The following is a 20220-nucleotide window of genomic DNA, read 5'->3' as shown; positions in this document are numbered from 1 at the left end:
GTTTTTTTTTTTACAGTAATGCACCTATTTTCTAACATTTATGAAGGTTTGAACATTGAGAATGTTTATACAAGAGAGAAATGTGAAAAAATGCAAATGCCTCGATGAGAAAAGCATACAAAGTGTGTGGTGAGGGTTTTTTTACAGCCGTAAAACACTTCTAATAAATGTAAAACATAAAGTTACATTTGTTGCGGGCATTTTTTGGAACCAAACTCCAGCGCAAAACGAGGGAACACTATAATCCTGTTTATTCTTTTGAACTCCCATTAATTCCCATGGAAATGTCCAACGTCAAAACCTCAACATTTTGCAAAACGCGAGCCTCATACCATGTTCTCCATCTCAGCGCTCTGCCGGACCCCCCACTGGAACATGCCCATCAGAGTGATGGAATAGCTCAAAGCCAAACCCACAGAGCCGGCGTCCAGTTCTGGCAGGACAAAACACATTTTCACAAAGCCTTCAATCTGACCGTCTCCCACAATACTTCATCTCGCTAATCCTTACGGTCGCGGAGCAGCAGGCAGCCAAATGTGGTGATTATCACAAAGATGGAGCACATGCCATCGAGGCGTACGGCAAACCAGCGAGACGTGGTCAGGAAAAGGAACCACGCCGCTGTTTCAGGAGCACAGGTGAGAATGGTCATTGTTCCTTCCATCAACAAACAATGACTCTCTCCTCAAACAACCTGAGTGCAGATCCTGATGGTCGTCAAAGGCCTTTTGGAAGCGGCCCTCTGCTCTGAAGGCTCGAATAGTCCACAGGCCCTGCAGAGAGGAAGACAGGTGCGAGAAAACTGGACTCCGAGCTGCGGGAGAGGAAGGAAGCTGATTTTAACAATTATTCCGACACTAATTTAATCCCTGCGGGGGACACTCACTTGTGGACTCGAGACGTTTGATGTCTCTGGAGGTCTCCAGGAAGTAGCGCCGGAGGAAGAGGAAAACAATGAGTAGGGGGAGCACAGGAAGGAGAATCCAGGGGATCACACCCACCGCCACCGCAACCACCCCAAGAATTTGCAGAAAAACCTGAGTACAAAAAAATACAAATTCCGCTGTTAATGTCTTTCTTTGAGAAAATAAGAATTTGTGTCTAACGTGCATGAAATTCAGTTGGTTGGGGTGGAGGGGACTTCAAGCAACACAGCACTGAAAAGTCATTGTCCATTTGATTGAGCAGTGTGTATAAACACTAATAGTGCAAATATCAATGGCATACGAGTCCCTGGGAAAAAAATTAAGCCGATTAAATAATAATGACATCGCCTGCACGACGCCATCTTGGCCACTCACGTTCACTGTGAAATAGCCGGTGGTCTCCTAACTCCTAAACATCTCACGTTTTTTATGTTCTTCCTTTGAGAAAGAAAAATGCATTTACAGCAGCAGTGGTTGGCAAACGGAACCTCTCTGCATGCCTCCAAAACAGATCTATAAGAAGCTCTACGTCCAAATATTGTCTGCAGATAAATGCATCAGTCCTTACCATTACCTGGTGATTAAAAAAAAAAAGATGACGAATGACAATAACATAGCTAGGATTGGCCTGTAGGTAGAGTTTGCAGTCTTTAAAAAAAAAACACTTTTCGTCATACTTGTTCAAACGGTCTCATTTGGCCTGACACTAGAACATAATTAAATGTGTGTCATGAGGTAGGTTGATGACCTCTATTTTTAATTGATTGTACATACTGTAATTCAACATCAAACCGGTAATATTTGTGCTTCAACAATTTGTGTCTTCAGCTCCCAAACATTTATTGAGTGTTGTTAAAAGGAAAGGCGATGCCACTTAGTGGTAAATATGCCCGTCCTCACTTTTTTGGAATGTGTTTCAAGTGAATATTTGCAACAACAACAAAGTTATCAATTTTAACATTAAATGCAGTATTCCATTTAATATAGGATGAAAAGATTTGCAAATGATTGTATTGCATTTTTATTTACACTTTCCAAAACGTCCCAACTTCATTGGAATTGTGGTTTGTATAAATAGAATAATTTATTGCATGTTGCTACTTGTCAAATTGCTTTGAAGGTGTGCTGCCGTTGCCACGTCTTTTTCGCAACACTCTGGACTTTCTGATGGTAGTACAGAGCAATACTTCACAATGTCTTTTTTGATTGTGTTGCTGCGGTCTGAGTTGCAAAGGTCCTTGGGTAGCTTAAGCCTGCTCCCTGATGTTTTGGAAAGTATGCATGTTTCTAGGTGATTGACACGCGACACGGGTAATTGAGCCAAAATGATTGCTCCTACAAAAAGTGAGTAAATATATCTACGGTTCATTTACACTGCGATTGGCTGGCAACCAGTTCAGGGTGTACTACTGCCCGAAGCCAGCTGGGATAGGCTCCAACACCCCCCGCGACCCTTGTGAGGAAAAGCGGTTAAGAAAATGGATGGATGGATGGATGGAGGGTTCATTTACATTATTCACATTTCTGTAGCTACTAGTGCTGTCACTATCAAATATTTTTAGAATCCATTAATCGATCGATTATTCAACAAATTAATTGACTAATCTGATTCATTTTAATTTTCCATTAAAGTGAATTACAAAAACATTTTCCCCCTCGATTACTGTTTAATAACCAATGATTAAGTGATTAAGAAAAGGGGAATCAATGTTGTACTTACCGGTTCAGTCATTGTTTTTGAAAGTAAAAACAGATATTTGCAAATGTATTATTTTGATTAAACACAGAAGATAATTGATCTACAGAAATCAGTGAACAATTACTGTTGATATGCTGAATCAGAGGACTTGGAGTTTGAACAGTTTTGAATAAATAAAATGGCTCCAAACGATTAGTTGATTATTAAAATAGTTGTCACTTAATTTGATAATTGATTGCTTGTTAAATAATCAATTAATTTTGACAGCTCTAGTAGCTACACAAATGTCTTATATGATACTGCAGTTGAGCTAACTTATCTAGTGGTAACTTCTAAGGGAATTCATGGTGATTTTTTTTTTTTTTTTTTAATATAGTCAGCATGTGCATGTGCATATTTTTCTAATATAAAAAGCATATGAAATTTCTCTACCACAGTTGCCAGTGATGCAGGTTGTCTGTGACTTCTCCAGTCAAGGTTCACATGTCCCATGAATGTGTGGTTTGAAAAAAAGATCCTGCGTCCAACTTTTATATGAAAGTTTTGATGACTGCGACTGGCTGGCAGCTAGTTTAGGGTGAACCCCGCCTCTCGCCCAAAGACAGCTTGAAAAAATGCAGCACACCCACAAACCTAGTGAGGGTAAGCAGTTCAGAGAATGGATGGGTGGATATCTTGATGAGAAGTATTGATTTCATCAGGGGTAGATGCCATGGACTTCTGACTTTCACACATCAGCGTGCTGGTCGCGTTCAAACACTCGCATCCCCCCCCAACCGCGCGCTCCCGCCGATGGGCGTCTCAGCTCTTTGAGATGACAACGACAGACACACTACGCACCCGTCGACGGGAATGCGCAACCGAGGAGCACAAAGGCGGAAACGCAAGCTCTGGGACGCGGCCCACATGTTGCAAACCAGAACCGGAAACAAAGCTGATGTGTGAAACCCGGAAGTCTGAAGTGCCGCCTTCTCTGTGGAATATACCTATTGTAGCAGGCGTACGTTAATTAACTCATTCACTGACGTTGATGGCTATAAACGTAAACATTTTTTAACTTTTTCTATTAGTTAAAAAAAAAAAAATCACTTTTATTAACAAGAGTATGAAAACCTAGAAGAATATTATTGTACATTTAGAACAGATATAAAATTTGTGATTAATCGTGAGTTAACTATTGAAGTCATGCGATTAATTACAATTACAAATTTTAATCGCCTGACGCCCCTAATTTTTTAATAATCTTTTCTTTAAAATAATAAATAAATAAAAGGTTATTAAAAAAAAAAGTCTAGGTTTTCATACTCTTGTTAACAAAAGTGTGTGTGTGTGTGGGGGGGGGGGCGAGTTAAACTAATAGAAATAGTTAAAATTATTTTTTGACGTTTATAGCCGTCAATGGCAGTGATTGAGTTAATGGTGTTTTAGTTTCATAAGGTTAAACTCCGACAAGGACTTGTGATATATGTGCTGATATGCTAGCCTTACATTCAAGTTTAAAATAGACCATCACATTGCTATCATACCACAGACAGATAAAATAGATTGCCACGATAAAGCAGAACAAAAATTCCTAGTTATTTCTCATTTTTACAGACAACACGCAAGCTAACAAACAAATTGTTCTTGCTCCCATTTTTCATGATCTGAACTGAAACATCTAAGACTTTTTCTACATACACAAACTGCCTACTTCTCTCAAATATTGTTCACAAATCTAAAATATTGTCACTGAGACTCACCAGAAACGTGATGTAACAGGTAGATTAGAAATATTTGAAATAGGCCTTTTTGTGTACATGGAAAACTCTTAGATCTTTAACCAGTCATTTTCAGACCCTAAATACAATAAGAACATGGGATTGAATGTCTGGAATTCTGAAAAGACACAAAAAACATCCCCATTGTTGGATAAGGTAAGTTCAGATCATGAAAATATGAAGCTCCCTTTTTGACAACTGCATGCTTACTGTATATTTTTTTAAACAATGCTGCAACAGATTTTCACTGTTCCTGTGACAGTGATAATAAAAAAATATTTTTTTAGATTTTGTATAGCTGTGAAAATGTGGCAGAAGAATGAGTTTACACCTAGTTGACTTAATAGTTGACTCTCGATATCATACCTGAACAAAGTCAACAAAGGTCCATGGCATGATGGAATCCAGCAGGCCGATGTCCTTCGAAAACCGGTTTAAAATTCTGCCTGAGATCAAAACGGCACACAAAAGCACCATTTATACCCAGCAGTGTATACATTAGAAAGCATTAAACGTTTGCCTGGTAGTGTGTCGCCTGCAAAACAAAGGGCCAGATGACTACATATGAGACGGACAACTTGGGACAAACATGAATGAATACTAGACTCTCTATTTAATGAAGATCTCAAACACCCACAATCTAATTTCTATTTTTTTCCTTTCTCACAGATAGTAGCTCACCAATGGGGTTGATGTCAAAGAAGCGCACGTGAGTGCGAAGGATCGTAGAAAACATGCTGTTGTGCAGGGCCTGTGAACATCTCACCAGCATGTTGAACATCAGTAAAGTCCTCACAAAACCAAAAATAACGGTGACGGCTGTCAAACCTGTGAAACAGTAACAGAGTCCCACTTAGTAGTTTTGTGCCGAGCAAAGTGTACATGTGTGCAAAGAAGCTGGCTGGATGTACACGTTACCTCCATAAATGCCCAAGTAGAACTCAAGGTCAAGCTCTTTGTCAACTTTGGTGACATTGTGGCCCGTGGTGCTGTTGGTGTCCAGTTTGCTTTGCTCGTCAGCCCTGATGACATCAAACATTGACAAATCAGGGATGCTACTTTGCTAATTTTTGCTCACTCTAGACCCACTTGACAGTTACTATGCTGTAGGTGGGTCCGGATTTACTGTATTTAGTGATGCTAATACGTACACAGGTACTGTACACCTCTGCTAGTCACAGTTGTTTTATTGAGTGCTGAAAGTTGAGCATGAACACTGCTATTATTTAATTTGGGCTGTGTTCTATGTATATGAGAATGAAAGTATACGTTGAATAATCGGAATGCCATCCATCCATCTATCCATCCATTTTCTTAGCCGCTTATTCCTCACTAGGGTCGCTGGAGCCTATCCCAGCTGGCTTCGGGCAGTAGGCGGGGCACACCCTGAACTGGTTGCCAGCCAATCACAGGGCACACAGAGACGAACAACCATTCATACTCACAATCACACCGAGGGAGAATTTTTTAGAGTGTTCAATTAACCTGACATGCATGTCTTTGGAATGTGGGAGGAAACCGGAGTACCCGGAGAAAACCCACACAGGCACGGGGAGAACATGCAAACTCCACCCAGGAAAGCCGAAGCCCGGACTCGATCTCACGTCCTCTGCACTGGGAGGCGGACGTGCTAACCAGTCAGCCACCGTGCCAAATTTCAAAAAGTACAGAGTACATTGCTATTATTCAATGGATACGAGCTTCACGTCTTAAAAGAATGAGATATGCATATGGCTCATTTGTTTGTATCGGACTTTGCATTGGCAAGCATGTAACGTACTATTGGATATGCAACAACGATAGGCATTCATTGTTTATCTGGATTGTACCGATGGCAAATACAGTTTCAGCTCTCCGTTCTTTCAAACATTCAAATAAATTATTAACGCATTATTATAGCCATGTTACATTTGTTTCCAGTTACAAATTAGTTATTCAAACTCGTACTTGTTTCCTGTTGGAACTCTTCTCTTAAAACAACAATTTGATTACATTCATATAGTAACAAACCCTGCCCCCAATAAACAATTGAAAAGTAAACTGGCAGTGTTTTTCAAGTGGGCTGCAATGCCCAATGTTGTCATAAAACATATAATAATGCACCTTGTGAGGGTGTGGTCCCTCTACATACCAGTAAGCCAGCCACCAGTCCTGCAAAATGTACGCCACCTGCAAAATGCAGTGTTAGTGTGTTTCACTGCATCTCCCACATGTCTATTTTCGTATCATAGGGAACTACAGTTAATGCTCATCAAATTCCCAGAATTAAATCAATCACAGCATTTACTAATTTTCTAAAGTCAGGGTGTCGAGCAGGGCTTGACATGAACTTTTCTGCTCACCAACCATTGTGGCAAGTGGTTTCTTAGAGTTAACAGCAACTCAGCATTTTTACTAGCAACGGTTTTCTTGTTGGATAATAGGGATTATGTGCAACAAAATTAGGCATTCAGAAGAACAGTTTGAAGCACTTTCTTCCAGTTCAGGTGATTGGCGAAGCAACTGTAGAAATTTGAAATGTCGACTGTAGTTTTTTGTTTTACACAAGATGTCTTGACGAGATACCAAAGATGATTGCAACCGATATTTAGACTTCCTGTTTAGATATGTCATATATATATATATATATATATTAGGGGTGTTAGAAAAATCGATTCGGCAATATATCTCAATATTACAGCGCGCAATTCTCGAATCGATTCGATATGCGGCCAAACCGATTTTTAATTTATTTTTTATGGGAATATTCAACAAAACGTCTTACTTAGGGTTAGGATTCACACATTAAGCATGGAAGATATATATAAATAAATTATATAAAACCATCTTGTCATCAGCCAGTAGTTAGGCAAGTTATCAAAGCACGCACAATAAGTCCGCCAACCTGCTTTCTGGGTTTGGGACTTTGGGCATGTTACGTTCCACACAAAGCAGGTTATGTTATTATGATTGAAAGTGACTATGTCATGCTATGACCCCTGTGCACACTTACATCACAAGAGTAACAAAATGTTTATTGCTACAGGTCATGATCACGTATTCAGCTTTATAAGGCAGTCTGTCTGGTTATGCTGCTTTTATTTAAAAATACGCATCTTAAACAAGCTTCTTTCAATTTTTTTCTTTTGGTCGCTGCACCAATATAAAACATGTGCTATCCGTTTTGTTTAGGAGTTTCAATAAGTACTTCAAATTTTTAAACCTTTTACCTCATCCACCCGGGACAAAACATGAACTGAATCAAGACTAATCTAGCTTTCTGACAGACTTAAAAAATAGAGTGCAGGCTGAAGTTTGTTTGATGCAGTTTGTAAACACAACATTAGCTGGTGTCCATTTATTTTTTGGCAAACACCTCCAGACTCCACGTTTTATTTAACAAACAGAATCTTTGTTTATAATACACGGAACATAATATTTATTCGCACATCTATACGTAAACTGTGAAAGGTCAACTTTTTTTACCCAAAGAATGTACTGTATGTCTTTCTGTAGCAGTATTGTCAACTTGTTAGACTCTGCTGACTTCATGAAGGACTGAAACGTCACCGGCAACATTAGACTGGTGAAGGCTGAAGTTGAATTAGAACCAGTTGTCTTGTGCCCATTTAGTCACAATGCTTCCTCCATGACCAAGGTACAATTCATAGCTACAATTGTTTCATGGGTTCATTGCTTTCCCTTTCAGCAGTGACATCAGCAAAAAGGGATCACAAAATCACCAATGAGAAAACACTGCAGGCAGTGCTCATGGGAGTTGTGCTGCCGTAGTCTTCGATTGCGATGGGTTTATTAGTACAGATGCTGTTTGTGGAAATTACAGATCAATATACCGTATACATTAGGGTGCATCAAATTTGAATTGGAATTTGAAAATGTGAATTTGGCTGGCACTGCATTGTGTTCCAATTATCAAAAAAATGACTAACAAAAATTTTGAGGAAATCTATTGAAATTTAGGGTTGCCACAAAGCACACAAACTTTTGCAAAAATATATTTTTTAAATTATATTTTTAGTTTAATTGTCCAAAGTTCACTGGAAAATGTTGAATACAGTACAGTTTTTAACAATAGTATATTATCTTGGGTCATCAAAACTCTAAATGAATTTGTCCTGTAGACATAATGATAGGAGGTCAATGGGGCATGCTTGTGTGGACTTAGCCTAATTTTTATTTTGAAGTAGTGAGGGAAATTAGACACATATAAAGTTGAGTTGATGTTATTGTTACACAATACTGATACACATTGAGGAACAATCGATTTTTAGTGGATAACTAATAGAAGAATAAGAGTGTATATTAACTAAACCAGGGCTCACCAATTCTGGTCCTCGAGGCCCAGAGTCCTGCAGGTTTTACATGTTTTCGCCTCCTAACACACCTGATACTAAAGATCAGGATCGTTATCAGGCATGCTGATGAGCTGATTACATGAATCAGGGGTGCTAGTGGGCGGACATCTAAAACCGGCAGGACTCCGGACCTCAAGGACCTGAATTGGTAAACCCTGAACTAAACTTAATTGCTCAGTCAGACTCCACTTTACCATTGCATCATCCACTCGCCCACTGGATATGTCTCCCTGAGAGTAACCATGCTATTCAGGGATTAGTTTGCGTTTGCAGCTGCGAAGGTTGGGTTGTTGGCTGCAGTCAAGTTCAACTACCTGCAGCACATTCTGCAGATGCTGCTCTTTCTTGTCCCCCACCCCCCAACTGTCGCTATCTAATGTCACTGATACAGACATTGGTTCGTCACACACACGGAGAGTGAGAGAGATATTACTATATCTATACTTATCAGTGACGTGCAGTGAGCTCTTGGTTTGGGTAGGCAGGCAGTCGCAAATTGAAACGCGCACACCAATTACAAATTTGTGAGTCAGCAGGCGAGTGTACAACGTATCCTAGAGTGACCATATTTTCTCTCAGCCTGACCTCGAGATACTTGAGACTCAGATACAAGATGCCATACATTCAAACTATTTTAGCATATGCCTCTTCTGTATGGGTAGAAAAGAAAACAAAAAAAACATTACTCTCTTTTGAAGTCTTACCATTTTTGCTCAGCAATCTTTTTTAATTTTTTTATTTATTTTACTTCGAGCGGGGTTCGTACTCATCGCCTCCGGTGCAGCAGCTCAACATTTGCCGCTCAGCTAAAGTTCTGGGCCACCGTCAGCCAGTGCGCAGTCTGCCAGCCACAGTAAAGTGTACGTTGCAGCCACCCATTTGCCGCCCAACGAAAAACTGACAATTTCAAACCCGCCCGGAAAGAATGTTATAAAGTGAATATCTCCCTGTAAATTTGAGCCATTTTAGCTTTCAAAATGTTTTTCTTTTAACTGTCAAGATTGTTTTCATTTAATATCCAACAGCGTTAAAAGAAAAACCTATTGGCCCAGCTTACAGATATGACAGTGTAATGTACTCATACTACTCGCCAATAAATGGGTCATTACTAGTAGCTATTCTTTGCCATTTTAGCTATGAAACGGTTTTGTTTCCTTTAACAGTCAAGAATTTATCATTTAATATCAATCAGGGTTTATTATACTGTAAGAAAAAACTACTAGTCAATTTTAACATGTTATGATGTAATCATTTTTTGAATAGGTTTGTTTAACTAGCCTAACTGTGGTTAGCAAAGGCCTCTATGAAAAAATATATTATAAAAGTATAAAAGTAAAAATTAAAAACACAACAGAACAGATGGTATAATGTAATAAGACTATACATACCCAACTGAAACAATGAAGGTCACTTCAGTTTCTTGAGAAGCAGTCTTTTGTTTTACCTCACATCGCTTTGGCACCCATTGACCACAATTTACTAATAGTAAAAATATATATATATATTGTGGCACCCCTAAACCATCATATATTGGGAGAAATATTTTGCATGCGTAATTTCTTGATATATTGGAAGACTTTTGGCTCCCTGTCATGTAGAAAAAAAATTAAAATTTGTTTTTTGATGCACCCTCGAATACATACAAAACAACCGCAAAAGTGGCTAGTGAGGGTGACGGACTTGCCCGTCACTGATGAAATTCACTCACATTTGGCAGGGTGGTTGGCGTTAATGTCAAGCCCTGGTCGTGAGAAAGCTGCAGCCTATACCAACTGATTTCAGAAAAAAAGGCAGACTACAGCCTAGACTGGTTGCAGCCTGCACTGAAGCCAGGCAAGTGTAGCACTACACCATCAATGGCCAGGGCTGGACTGTCACAAAAAACAACAACAACAAAAACATCCCTGGCATTTTGATTTAGGATTTGAAGTTGATTGGTTCGGTTTGCTATCTATCTTGTAAAAATTATTAATGGGTTGTGCCCTTTAAATTGTGGGCCAGTCCGTTGGGGTGAAATTGAGCAAAAATAATCATTAAATAGCACCGCATTCGCCCTGTATACCTGTTAGCCAGTCTAGCCCTGTCAGTGACTCAAAGAACTGTATTGAGATGGAAATAGATTTCCATTATGGTTTCTAAAAATTATTTCCATTCCTGGACCTGTAAGTGTGACTAAGCAGTTTTCCATTTCCTTACCTGAGCCAGAATATTCAGGAGCATCACAACGGCCACAAACAAAAAGCTGACACCAGCTCGCATGTACTTCATGTACATACTAAATCCAATGGATCCCTGTGCGCGAGTCTCTTCTGGCACCGTGTGCACTGGTTCAGCCTGGGTATGAAAGAACAGTAATGCCGCACCAGCAACTTGAAAGGTTTCACCTTTTGAGATATTTTTGAAAGACAATCATTGTACAAACTGCTAATTGTTCTCCATCCTGGACCGAATGCACGGAAGAGGCCTGAGACCGCACTGAGTTCTGGGACAAAGTCCGGCTTCGGGAGGAAAGGTCTGAGGGAGGCTTTTGGGGCTCCTCCTCCTCATCCTTCTTCAGGAGTGAGGTGAAATCCACTCCGGACTGCTGTAGCTCCGTGTACGTCCCCTTGTCCACCATTTGACCCTGGAACAAATATAGATAAGTGCAATTGATTCATTATTGTGCGTGCATACCAGTGCTGGAAGCATCATCACATGTCAGGTGGCAAGACTAAAGCCATACAGGTAATGGCCAATGTGCTATATGCACATGTGACACTTCCAGACTCTGCTGCTACTAAACAGACTTTTAGGCTAGCTAGAGTACTTTTTAGCAGCCTCAACAACAAGAACCATACAAAAATATATTGATTCATGATTAATTTGTGTGTGATGTTTACACCATTTCAGTCTTGTAGTTTATAAAGCTGACTTCCATGCAGCCGTCGTTTCACAATACAGCTGTGACTGAATAACTATAAGGCCCCGTTGTAGTCCACCTTAGGCCTACGCCATCTGTGATGGACTCCAGCTTAACTACAGCCATAAACATTATATGTAGCGTAGAAGATGAAGTGATGGGTTGTTAGTTTTGCCTTTCTGCCTTTCTGCCTTTCCACGAAGTGTTTCAAGTGGGGTAAAAACATGAAGCTGATTTGTGCTAAAGACAAGTATGAAATTATTAAGGGTTGTGGACATTGTAACTTGCATTTGAATGCCCAAACCTCTTTGAGGACCACAATCTGGTCTGCACCTTTCAGGTACTGGAGTTGGTGGGTGACCAGGATGCGGGGTTTGCTCTTCAATATGCCACAGATGCACCTGGGTTGAAAATAAATGGTTGACAATGAAACAGTGTAGATCAGGAGTATGTGTAACCCCTGAGTTATGTGAGCACACTGGAGGTTAATGGAGACATTTAAAATACATTGCCCAGATCAATAACCTGTGGCACAGCTCACATGACTGATGAAAACCAAGTGAAACTGCTATAGTGAGTCTGAATATTGGTTGTGTATGTTAAAATTAAAGAAACAAAATAAAATGTGTGCTAAATGCTACTTTTGGAGAACGGACAATACGTATAAGCAAGGGGTTACTGATGGTATGACAAAGGTTAAGGAGTACACAAGCCAAAAAAGGTTGGGAACTGCTGGTGTAGATATTTGCTGGACTTGAGTCTGTGTTCCTCTGTTATGCAACAGTGCTCAGGAAAAGCCATTGTGAGCACATCAGGACCAGCACCGCACCTCTTCCTGTCTTACTTCAAACACATTCCTTGTCTCTGTCTATTCTACACATTACTTTGTTTCTCAAAGTACTGACTAATATACCTGTAGACTTACATGGGTGTTTTTTTCTAAATATTTCTCGCCACATAAGGTCAATGACATCTGTCCACACCGATGAACCCTTAATAAAACTACAAAAAATACTTTATTTAAATGAAAGCAAGTTCACAAATGTCTACCATACCACACATATGCTGTCTATGCAACCAACAGTGCTGTAGCACTACATTTAAGGCCATTTTAGCTAGGGGTGTACCGATCAGGATTATATGTTGCAGATTCAGATACCGATCATCCATGATCAACCAAAAAAGATCAAAATAAAAAAGAGGAAAAAAAGTAAATACACCGATGAAGTGGAGTTACCCCTGAAATAAACCATACTAGATACAAGTTTCCAAAACAATTAATTCTAGAAACTGAATTAAAGCCGTAAACTCACAGGGCAGGGCAGGGCAGGGCAAAAAAAACAAAACAAAAAAAAAAAACAGTTTTCCCTTTCTTAAAAGTGGGTAAATATTTTCTTGGTTCTCTTCCTTTTGCAATACAGTACTGTATTTATTAATTTAATGCAATTTTGCATTCTTACTGTTCAAAGAGATGCCTTCCGACTTCAGCGTCCACAGCACTGAGAGGGTCATCCAGGAGGTAAATATCGGCATCCTGATACACAGCTCTGGAGACACACAAGAATCCACTGAATAGTGTGACACTGGGGCATGCAATGACTCATTTTTTATTGCATGTGCATTACCTGGCCAGGTTGACACGAGCCTTCTGCCCCCCACTGAGTGTGGCGCCACGGTCCCCAATCAGCGTCAGGTCTCCATCTGGGAGCAGCTCCAAGTCCTACACAACAGCGTGGCACAAGCGGCCAGTCATACAAACCCTAATTCTAATTAAGGTGGGATGTTGTGTATTGTGTAAATAAAAAGAGAATACAACTGAATACTTTACAAAGAGAAGATATTTAATCTTCAAACTTATATTTTAGTTTTGTTCTCTTTACAAATAATCTTACTTAAGATGCAACAGGAGCTGTGGCAATATCTATTATTTATTTAGTTAATTAATTAATTATAACTATTTACACAATTATGCCAGTCAAAGTCACGGGCATTCATTGTTGGTTTTCGGCCTTGCTGCTTACATTCAGAGATTTCTCCAGATTTTCTGAATCTTTTGATGATATTATGGACGATAGATTATTAAATCCCTAAACTCCTTGCAAATGTGCACTGAGAGACATTGTTCTTAAACTGATGGGCTATTTGCTCACACAGTTATTCACAAAGAGGTGAACTCGCCCCATCCTAGCTTGTGAACAACTGGGTCTTTTGATGATGCTCTTTTTATACCCAATCATGACACTCACATGTTTCCAATTAACCTGTGGAATGTTCCAAATAGGTCTTCTTCTTTTCTTTTTGGCTTTTCCCTTCAGGGGTCGCCACAGCGAATCAGTTGCCTCCATCTAACCCTGTCGTCTGTATCCTCTGCTCTCACACCAACTACCTTCATGTCCTCTTTAACTACATCCACAAACCTCCTCTTTGGTTTTCCTCCAGACCTCCTGCCTGGCATTTGTTAACTCAGCATCCTTCTGCCAATATACTCACTCTCTCTCTCCTCTGGACATGTCCAAACCATCTCAGTTTGGCCTCTCTGACTTTATCTCCAAAGCCTCTTACATGTGCTGTCCCTCTGATGTACTTATTCTTGATTCTATCCATCATGGTCACTCCCAAAGAGAACCTCAGCATCTTCCTCTCTGCCACCTCCAGCTCTACCTCCTGTCTTTTCCTCAGTGGCACTGTCTCCAAACAACATCACTGGTCTCACCACAGTTTTATAAACCTTTCCTTTAATTTTAGCTGAAACGCTTCTATCACGCATCACACCTGTCACTTTTCTCCTCCCGTTCCAGCCTGCCTACACATGCTTCTTCACTTCTTTTCCACACTCCCCATTGCTCTGGACTGTTGACTCTAAATACTTCAACTCATCCACCTTCTTGGTCTCTTCTCCCTGTAACCTCACTCTTCCACTTGGGTCCCTCCCATTCACACACAAATACTCCGTCTTGCTACGGCTAACCTTCATTCCCCTCCTTTCCAGGGCAAACCTCCACGCCTCTAGCTTCTCCTCCACCTGTTTCCTGCTCTCACTACAGATCACAATGTCATCTGCAAACATCATAGTCCATGGGGATTATTGTCTAACCTTGTCTGTCATCCTGTCCATTACCATAGCAAACAGAGCTGATCCCTGATGTAGTCTCACCTCCACCTTGAACTCCTCCGTCACACCTACAGAACACCTCACCACTGTGGTACAGTCCTCATACATGTCCTGCACCAGTTGAACATACTTCTCTGCCACTCCAGACTTCCTCATACAAAACCACAGTTCCTCTCTGGGCACACAGTCATAAGAGTTCTCCAAATCTACCAAGACACAATGCAGCTCCTTCTGACCTTCTCTGTACTTCTCTATCAACATCCTCAAAGCAAATACTGCATCTGTAGCACACTTTTTGGCATGAAACCATACTGCTGCTCACAAATGTTCACCTCTGCCCTCAGTCTCGCTTCCACTACTCTTTCCCATACCTTAATTGTGTGGCTCATTAGCTTTATTCCTCTGTAGTTGCCACAACTCTGCATGTCTCCCTTGTTCTTAAAATGGGCATTAGCACACTTCTCCTCCATTCCTCAGGCATCTTCTCACTATTTAAGATCCTGTTGAACAACCCAGTCAGAAATTCTACTGCTACCCCACCTAGACATTTCCATACCTCCACAGGTATATCATCAGGACCAAGTGCCTTTCCACTCTTCCTCCTCTTCAATGCCCTTTTCACTTCATCCTTACTAATCTTTGCTACTTCACCTCTTCTATTCTTTGTTCTCTCTCATTTTTCTCATTCATCAACTCTTCAAAGTACTCTTTCCATCTTCCCATCACACTACTGGCATCTGTCAACACACTTCCATTTATATCACTTATTACCCTAACCTGTTGCACATCCTTCCCATCTCGGTCTCTTTGCCTTGCCAACTTGTATAGATCAGTCTCTCCCTCCTTACTATCCAACCTAGCGTATAAGTCATTATAAGCTCCTTGTTTGGCCTTTACCACTTCTACTTTCACCCTACGCTGTACATCCCTATACTCCTGTCTACTTTTTTCAGTCATCTCAGTGTCCCACTTCTTCTTAGCTAACCTCTTTCTCTGGATCCACTTCTGCACCTCCTCATTCCACCACCAAGTCTCCTTATTTCCTTTCCTTCCAGATGACACACCAAGGACTGTCCTACCTGTCCCCCTGATCACATTTGCTGTAGTTGTCCAATCATTTGGAAACACCTCCTGACCACCCAGAGTTTCCTTTTTCAGTTTCCACCATTTCATCCTCTGCTTTGCCTTTGCCATCTTTGTCTTTCTTACCACCAGAGTCATCCTACACACTACAATCCTATGCTGTCTAGCTACACTCTCACCTACCACTACTTTCCAGTCACTGATCTCCTTCAGATTAGACAGTCTACACAAAATGTAGTCTACCTGTGTACTCCTACCTCCACTCTTGTAGGTCACCCTATGTTCCTGCCACTTCTGGAAGAAAGTATTCACGACAGCCAATTAAATTCTTTTTGCAAAGTCAACCACCATCTGTCCTTCTGCGTTCCTCTCCTGGATACCAAACTAGCCCATTACCTCCTCATCACCTCTGTTTCCTGCAACAACATCTCTATTGAAGTCTGCACCAATGACAACTCTCTCACTTTTAGGGATGCTCTGCATCATTTCATCAAGGTCCAACCAAAAGTTCTCCTTCTCCAGCTCACATCCTACCTGCGGCGCATACCCACTAACAACATTGATCATCACACCTTTGATTCCTAGCTTCAAGCCTTTTTCGCTATCTGACACTCTTTTTACCACCAGGAGTTCCTAACAAACGCCTCCTTCACGATAACTCCTACTTAATTTCTCTTCCTATCTACACCATGACAAAATAACTTGAACCCTGCTCCTAAACTTCTAGCTTTGCTCCCCTTCCACCTGGTCTCCTGAACACACAATATGTCCACCTTCCTCCTCTGCATCATGTCAACCAACTTTCTACCTTTTCCTGTCATAGTTCCAACATTCTAAGTCCCTACTCTCAGTCCTAGACTCTTAAGTGTTCTTCTAGTGTCTTCTCTTTCCTCCGACGGACACACCTTCCTCCTCTCCTTCTTCAGCCAACAGTAGTCCAGTTTCCACCGGCGCCCTGTAGGTCAACAGCACCGATGGCGGTCGTTGTTAACCCGAGCCTCGACCGATCTGGTATGGAAGTCATATATTTGATTTGCATGTTCGATTTGGCCAAAGTTTTTACGTCGGATGTTTAAAAAAAAAAAATGTTTTTTAAGTATTACTCATCTTTCGCAGTCTTTTATTAACTGTCCCTGCTTCTTCTTTTTTTTTTGAAAGTGTTGCAGGCATTAATAGACAATATTTGCAATAAAACTAAAACGTTCATCAGTTTGAACATTAAATATATTTTCTTTGTAGTATACTGTATTCAATTAAATATAGGTTGGAAAATGATTTGCAAATTGTATTCTGTAAACTATTTATGTTTTACACAATGTTACAACTTCATTGGAAATGTGGCTTGGATTTTTACGTAGATAAAAAAAATACATGGAAAGGGACACAACATACAGTTTTCAAAGGTGTGAGGAGAATTATTCCACCTGCTTTAGCATGTTAAGAAGAACTACAACAATCACCTGACTTGCTCACCCGCTTTAGAGCACAAGCCCTGAGGACTTTTTCATACATGCGCAGATCCATCTCCTTTCCAAACAAGATGTTGCTGCGTATAGTGCCAGGAAACACCCAGGGCTGTTGGGCTGCATAGGTTAGCTGACCTTTAACCTTCATTGCCCCCTTTTCAACAGGAAGCTCTCCCAAGATTGAGCTCAATAGTGAGGACTGGATCGTGCAAGAGGTGACAAATGAACTCACATATAAAGTCACACCCTCTTCTAATATGTTGTTTTGTTTGTTTACCTTCCCTGCACCCACTGGTCCAATAACAGCCAACAGCTGTTTTCCAGTTAGGCTTAGTGTGACATTCTGCAGACATGGAGCATCAAGACTCTATGGAGGTGGTACACATATGAGGACATTAAGACATGCACACATTAAAGATTTTGTCGCCATCATTTGATCTCATTTTTTTCAAAAAGTAACAATTAAACCAACTATGCATACTATAAGGGAATATACGCTATTTCTTATATCACTTTTAAAGATCAATATTCATTCTTCTCTAGCATGTCCAGTTCCCTAGCCAAATCCATATACAGTATAAGCAATCAGAAGTCAGTGAAACACAAATTGTCTAAACTTTCAGCTACAAATGAATGTTTTGTTATTGCTCAATCCTGGCAAACTATTGAATCACACAAATATGGCACTTTTCCATTACACTTTTTCAGAGGTTACAATGCAATCACTTTTCAGAATCATCTTGGAGGTGGTTCTAAAATGCATGCCGTCTGGTGTCAAATGGGGTCATGTCGTCACTGTCTTATGATCAGCTGACAGAGATGCAGCAAGGAATTCCGATGCACACTTCCATTTCCCGGTTTTACACGAGCGAGACAGAACCAGGCGCCGGCTGTTGCCAAAGTAATAAAAATACAGTATCTACACTAAACATAACTAGGGATGGCCCGATCTAATCTAGTCCGATCCATGCCAAAATGACTGCATCGGTATCGGATTTTATCTGATCAGAACAAGTCAAATCTATAAACCTAAACTATATCGTATATCCTCACTTTGCCCATAAATAAATATCCAAATCTGAATGCGTACTTTGCCACGGTCATGGCCACCATAACCCAACTAGCATGATTTGCTTTTTATAAAGGAAGGACTGAGTCAGCATCGATTGGCCCTTTTCACGGCCAGCATGCTTATTTATTTCATCCAGTGTGGTACTGTACTAAAACACAGTCTGAATATGAAAGCGATCGCAAGGTTACAATATGGAATCATATATATTGGATGTATAAAAGCAAAAGCGGGCTGATGATGTTTGGATCACTCATGCCATGTAACAGGCAGGTGCTTGTAATTGAATATTCATCGTATCATTTGTTATATAATCAACCTCATCTATAAAATGCAGATAAATAAATAATAAACATTGATTTTGCTCGCATTTTTGCTGGGCAACCTGTTCGGTAGCTGTTGTGGTGTGGCTAAGCGGTGTGGTGCTATTTGATGCTAATGAAAAAGCGGCATTAGTGTCGTGCAGTTCAGTGTAGTGGGCCTTTTTACAGGTTGACGATTCTAACCTTGTCCCAGTAGCACATAAGGTCCTGGATCTCAACGGCAGAATCTTGCTTCTCGGCGAGCGGCAGAGGAGTGCTAGTCTTTGTCATCACATCCAGTAACAAAAACTCCTTGAACAAAATACATAGGAAAAGTTATGTAAATCTTTGATGCATTAAGAACACAATCTGCTGCCGATTGATTGGGTAGAGTTGCATGACGGCAAATTCAGAAGTTCTCACATGATCAACTGAAATTCAGTGCTAAGAGAAACACTGCCTGTCACAAAATATCTATAAAATCTCATAAAAAGACCCCCATATTTCAAATGCCGACATGATTATACGACGACGGACCTGGATTCTCTGAATGCTGACACGGCTCTCATAGAGCTTCTCTATGGCGTTGGGAAAGAACAGCGTGACAGTGAGGCGCACTGCTGTGTACAGTGACACAGTCACAAAGACTCGGCTGGCTGAGATTTTGTTCCCCAACAGGACATAGAGGGTGAAGGTGATGAAGACGATGATCTTGCTGGCACAGAAGAAGGAGGCCATGTTGAGGCCACGCAAATACGAGCTCATCATGATCTGGTGGATCTCCTTCCTACAGACAATGGAGGAAGATGATACTGGTGATAATGATGATGGCGATGGGGGGAGGAACACAGAAATTAAAAGCCAAATGACTCAGACTGATAGGAGAAAGGCAGTAATGAGACTTTAACGATGAACATTTCATTAGGTAAACGTGCACAATCTATTTTTGTCTCTGCAACATCATGCAGTGTCTTGTCTACAGTTTTTGAGGCATCAAACTACAACCATCCACTTCAAATATTGCCTACCATGTAGGCTATTCTGTTTAGGGACAAGCAAGTCTAAGCTGGATCTTATCCAGGATGATTGTGGGGAAAAAGGCATACAACACCCTTGACTGGTTTTCATTCAGAGGCACATATAGATTGTGCAGGTGTGTCCAACGTTGACTACACTAATGCATGTGTTCCAAAACCAGACACACCTTTGTTGAGGTGAACATAACATCATTGTTCTACATGCAAAGATCTCACCAGTCATTTGGAAATGCTCTCTCCTAATTATTCAATAATGCTAGCTGTGACAGAACATAAATTTCACCTTCTGACTTCCGACACCAAAGCAGCAAATGGTTTCTCCCAGGCATACATCTTGATGATTCTGATTCCTGACACCACCTCATTCATTGTGCGGATCCTGCTGTCAGTAAGGACTGCCATTTTACTCCTGCACACAAGTGGAGGGAAAAGCTACTGAAAAGAGGTTATCACAATTAAAGACCCTGTAAAGTCAATTCAGACATTTATTTGCAAATGCAGTATATGTTTGA

General features: G+C 40.6%; 2 protein-coding genes across 4 annotated transcripts in view; one reads left to right on the top strand and one right to left on the bottom strand.

Annotated features, from left to right (window-relative positions):
* The window catches only part of abcc4 (ATP binding cassette subfamily C member 4 (PEL blood group)), a 44691-nt gene that overhangs the window by 11396 nt on the left and 13075 nt on the right, over nt 1-20220 (bottom strand). For all 3 annotated transcript variants that reach the window (XM_086067544.1, XM_086067545.1, XM_086067543.1), the window contains exons 7-24: nt 19992-20117; nt 19209-19458; nt 18876-18983; nt 17578-17667; nt 17308-17499; nt 13265-13359; nt 13100-13186; nt 11944-12040; nt 11163-11363; nt 10937-11074; nt 6517-6554; nt 5304-5407; nt 5067-5213; nt 4752-4831; nt 887-1037; nt 695-814; nt 511-621; nt 333-433 (exon numbers count right to left, since the gene is read on the bottom strand). In XM_086067544.1, coding sequence (XP_085923670.1) covers nt 333-433; nt 511-621; nt 695-814; nt 887-1037; nt 4752-4831; nt 5067-5213; nt 5304-5407; nt 6517-6554; nt 10937-11074; nt 11163-11363; nt 11944-12040; nt 13100-13186; nt 13265-13359; nt 17308-17499; nt 17578-17667; nt 18876-18983; nt 19209-19458; nt 19992-20117 — 2236 coding nt within the window. The remainder of the gene's footprint in view (nt 1-332; nt 434-510; nt 622-694; nt 815-886; nt 1038-4751; nt 4832-5066; nt 5214-5303; nt 5408-6516; nt 6555-10936; nt 11075-11162; nt 11364-11943; nt 12041-13099; nt 13187-13264; nt 13360-17307; nt 17500-17577; nt 17668-18875; nt 18984-19208; nt 19459-19991; nt 20118-20220) is intronic.
* On the top strand, nt 14202-16419 carry LOC147178347 (uncharacterized). Its single transcript, XM_086070035.1, has 2 exons — nt 14202-14219; nt 15820-16419. Exons 1-2 carry the CDS (start codon nt 14202-14204, stop codon nt 16417-16419), a joined length of 618 nt encoding a protein of 205 aa, XP_085926161.1.

Source organism: Leptonotus elevatus, chromosome 2 (genome assembly GCF_054856555.1).
Source record: "Leptonotus elevatus isolate MCC_2025b chromosome 2, RoL_Lele_1.0, whole genome shotgun sequence".
In the NCBI taxonomy this organism is placed as follows: Eukaryota; Metazoa; Chordata; class Actinopteri; order Syngnathiformes; family Syngnathidae; genus Leptonotus; species Leptonotus elevatus.
This window is presented reverse-complemented; position numbering and strand designations above follow the sequence as displayed.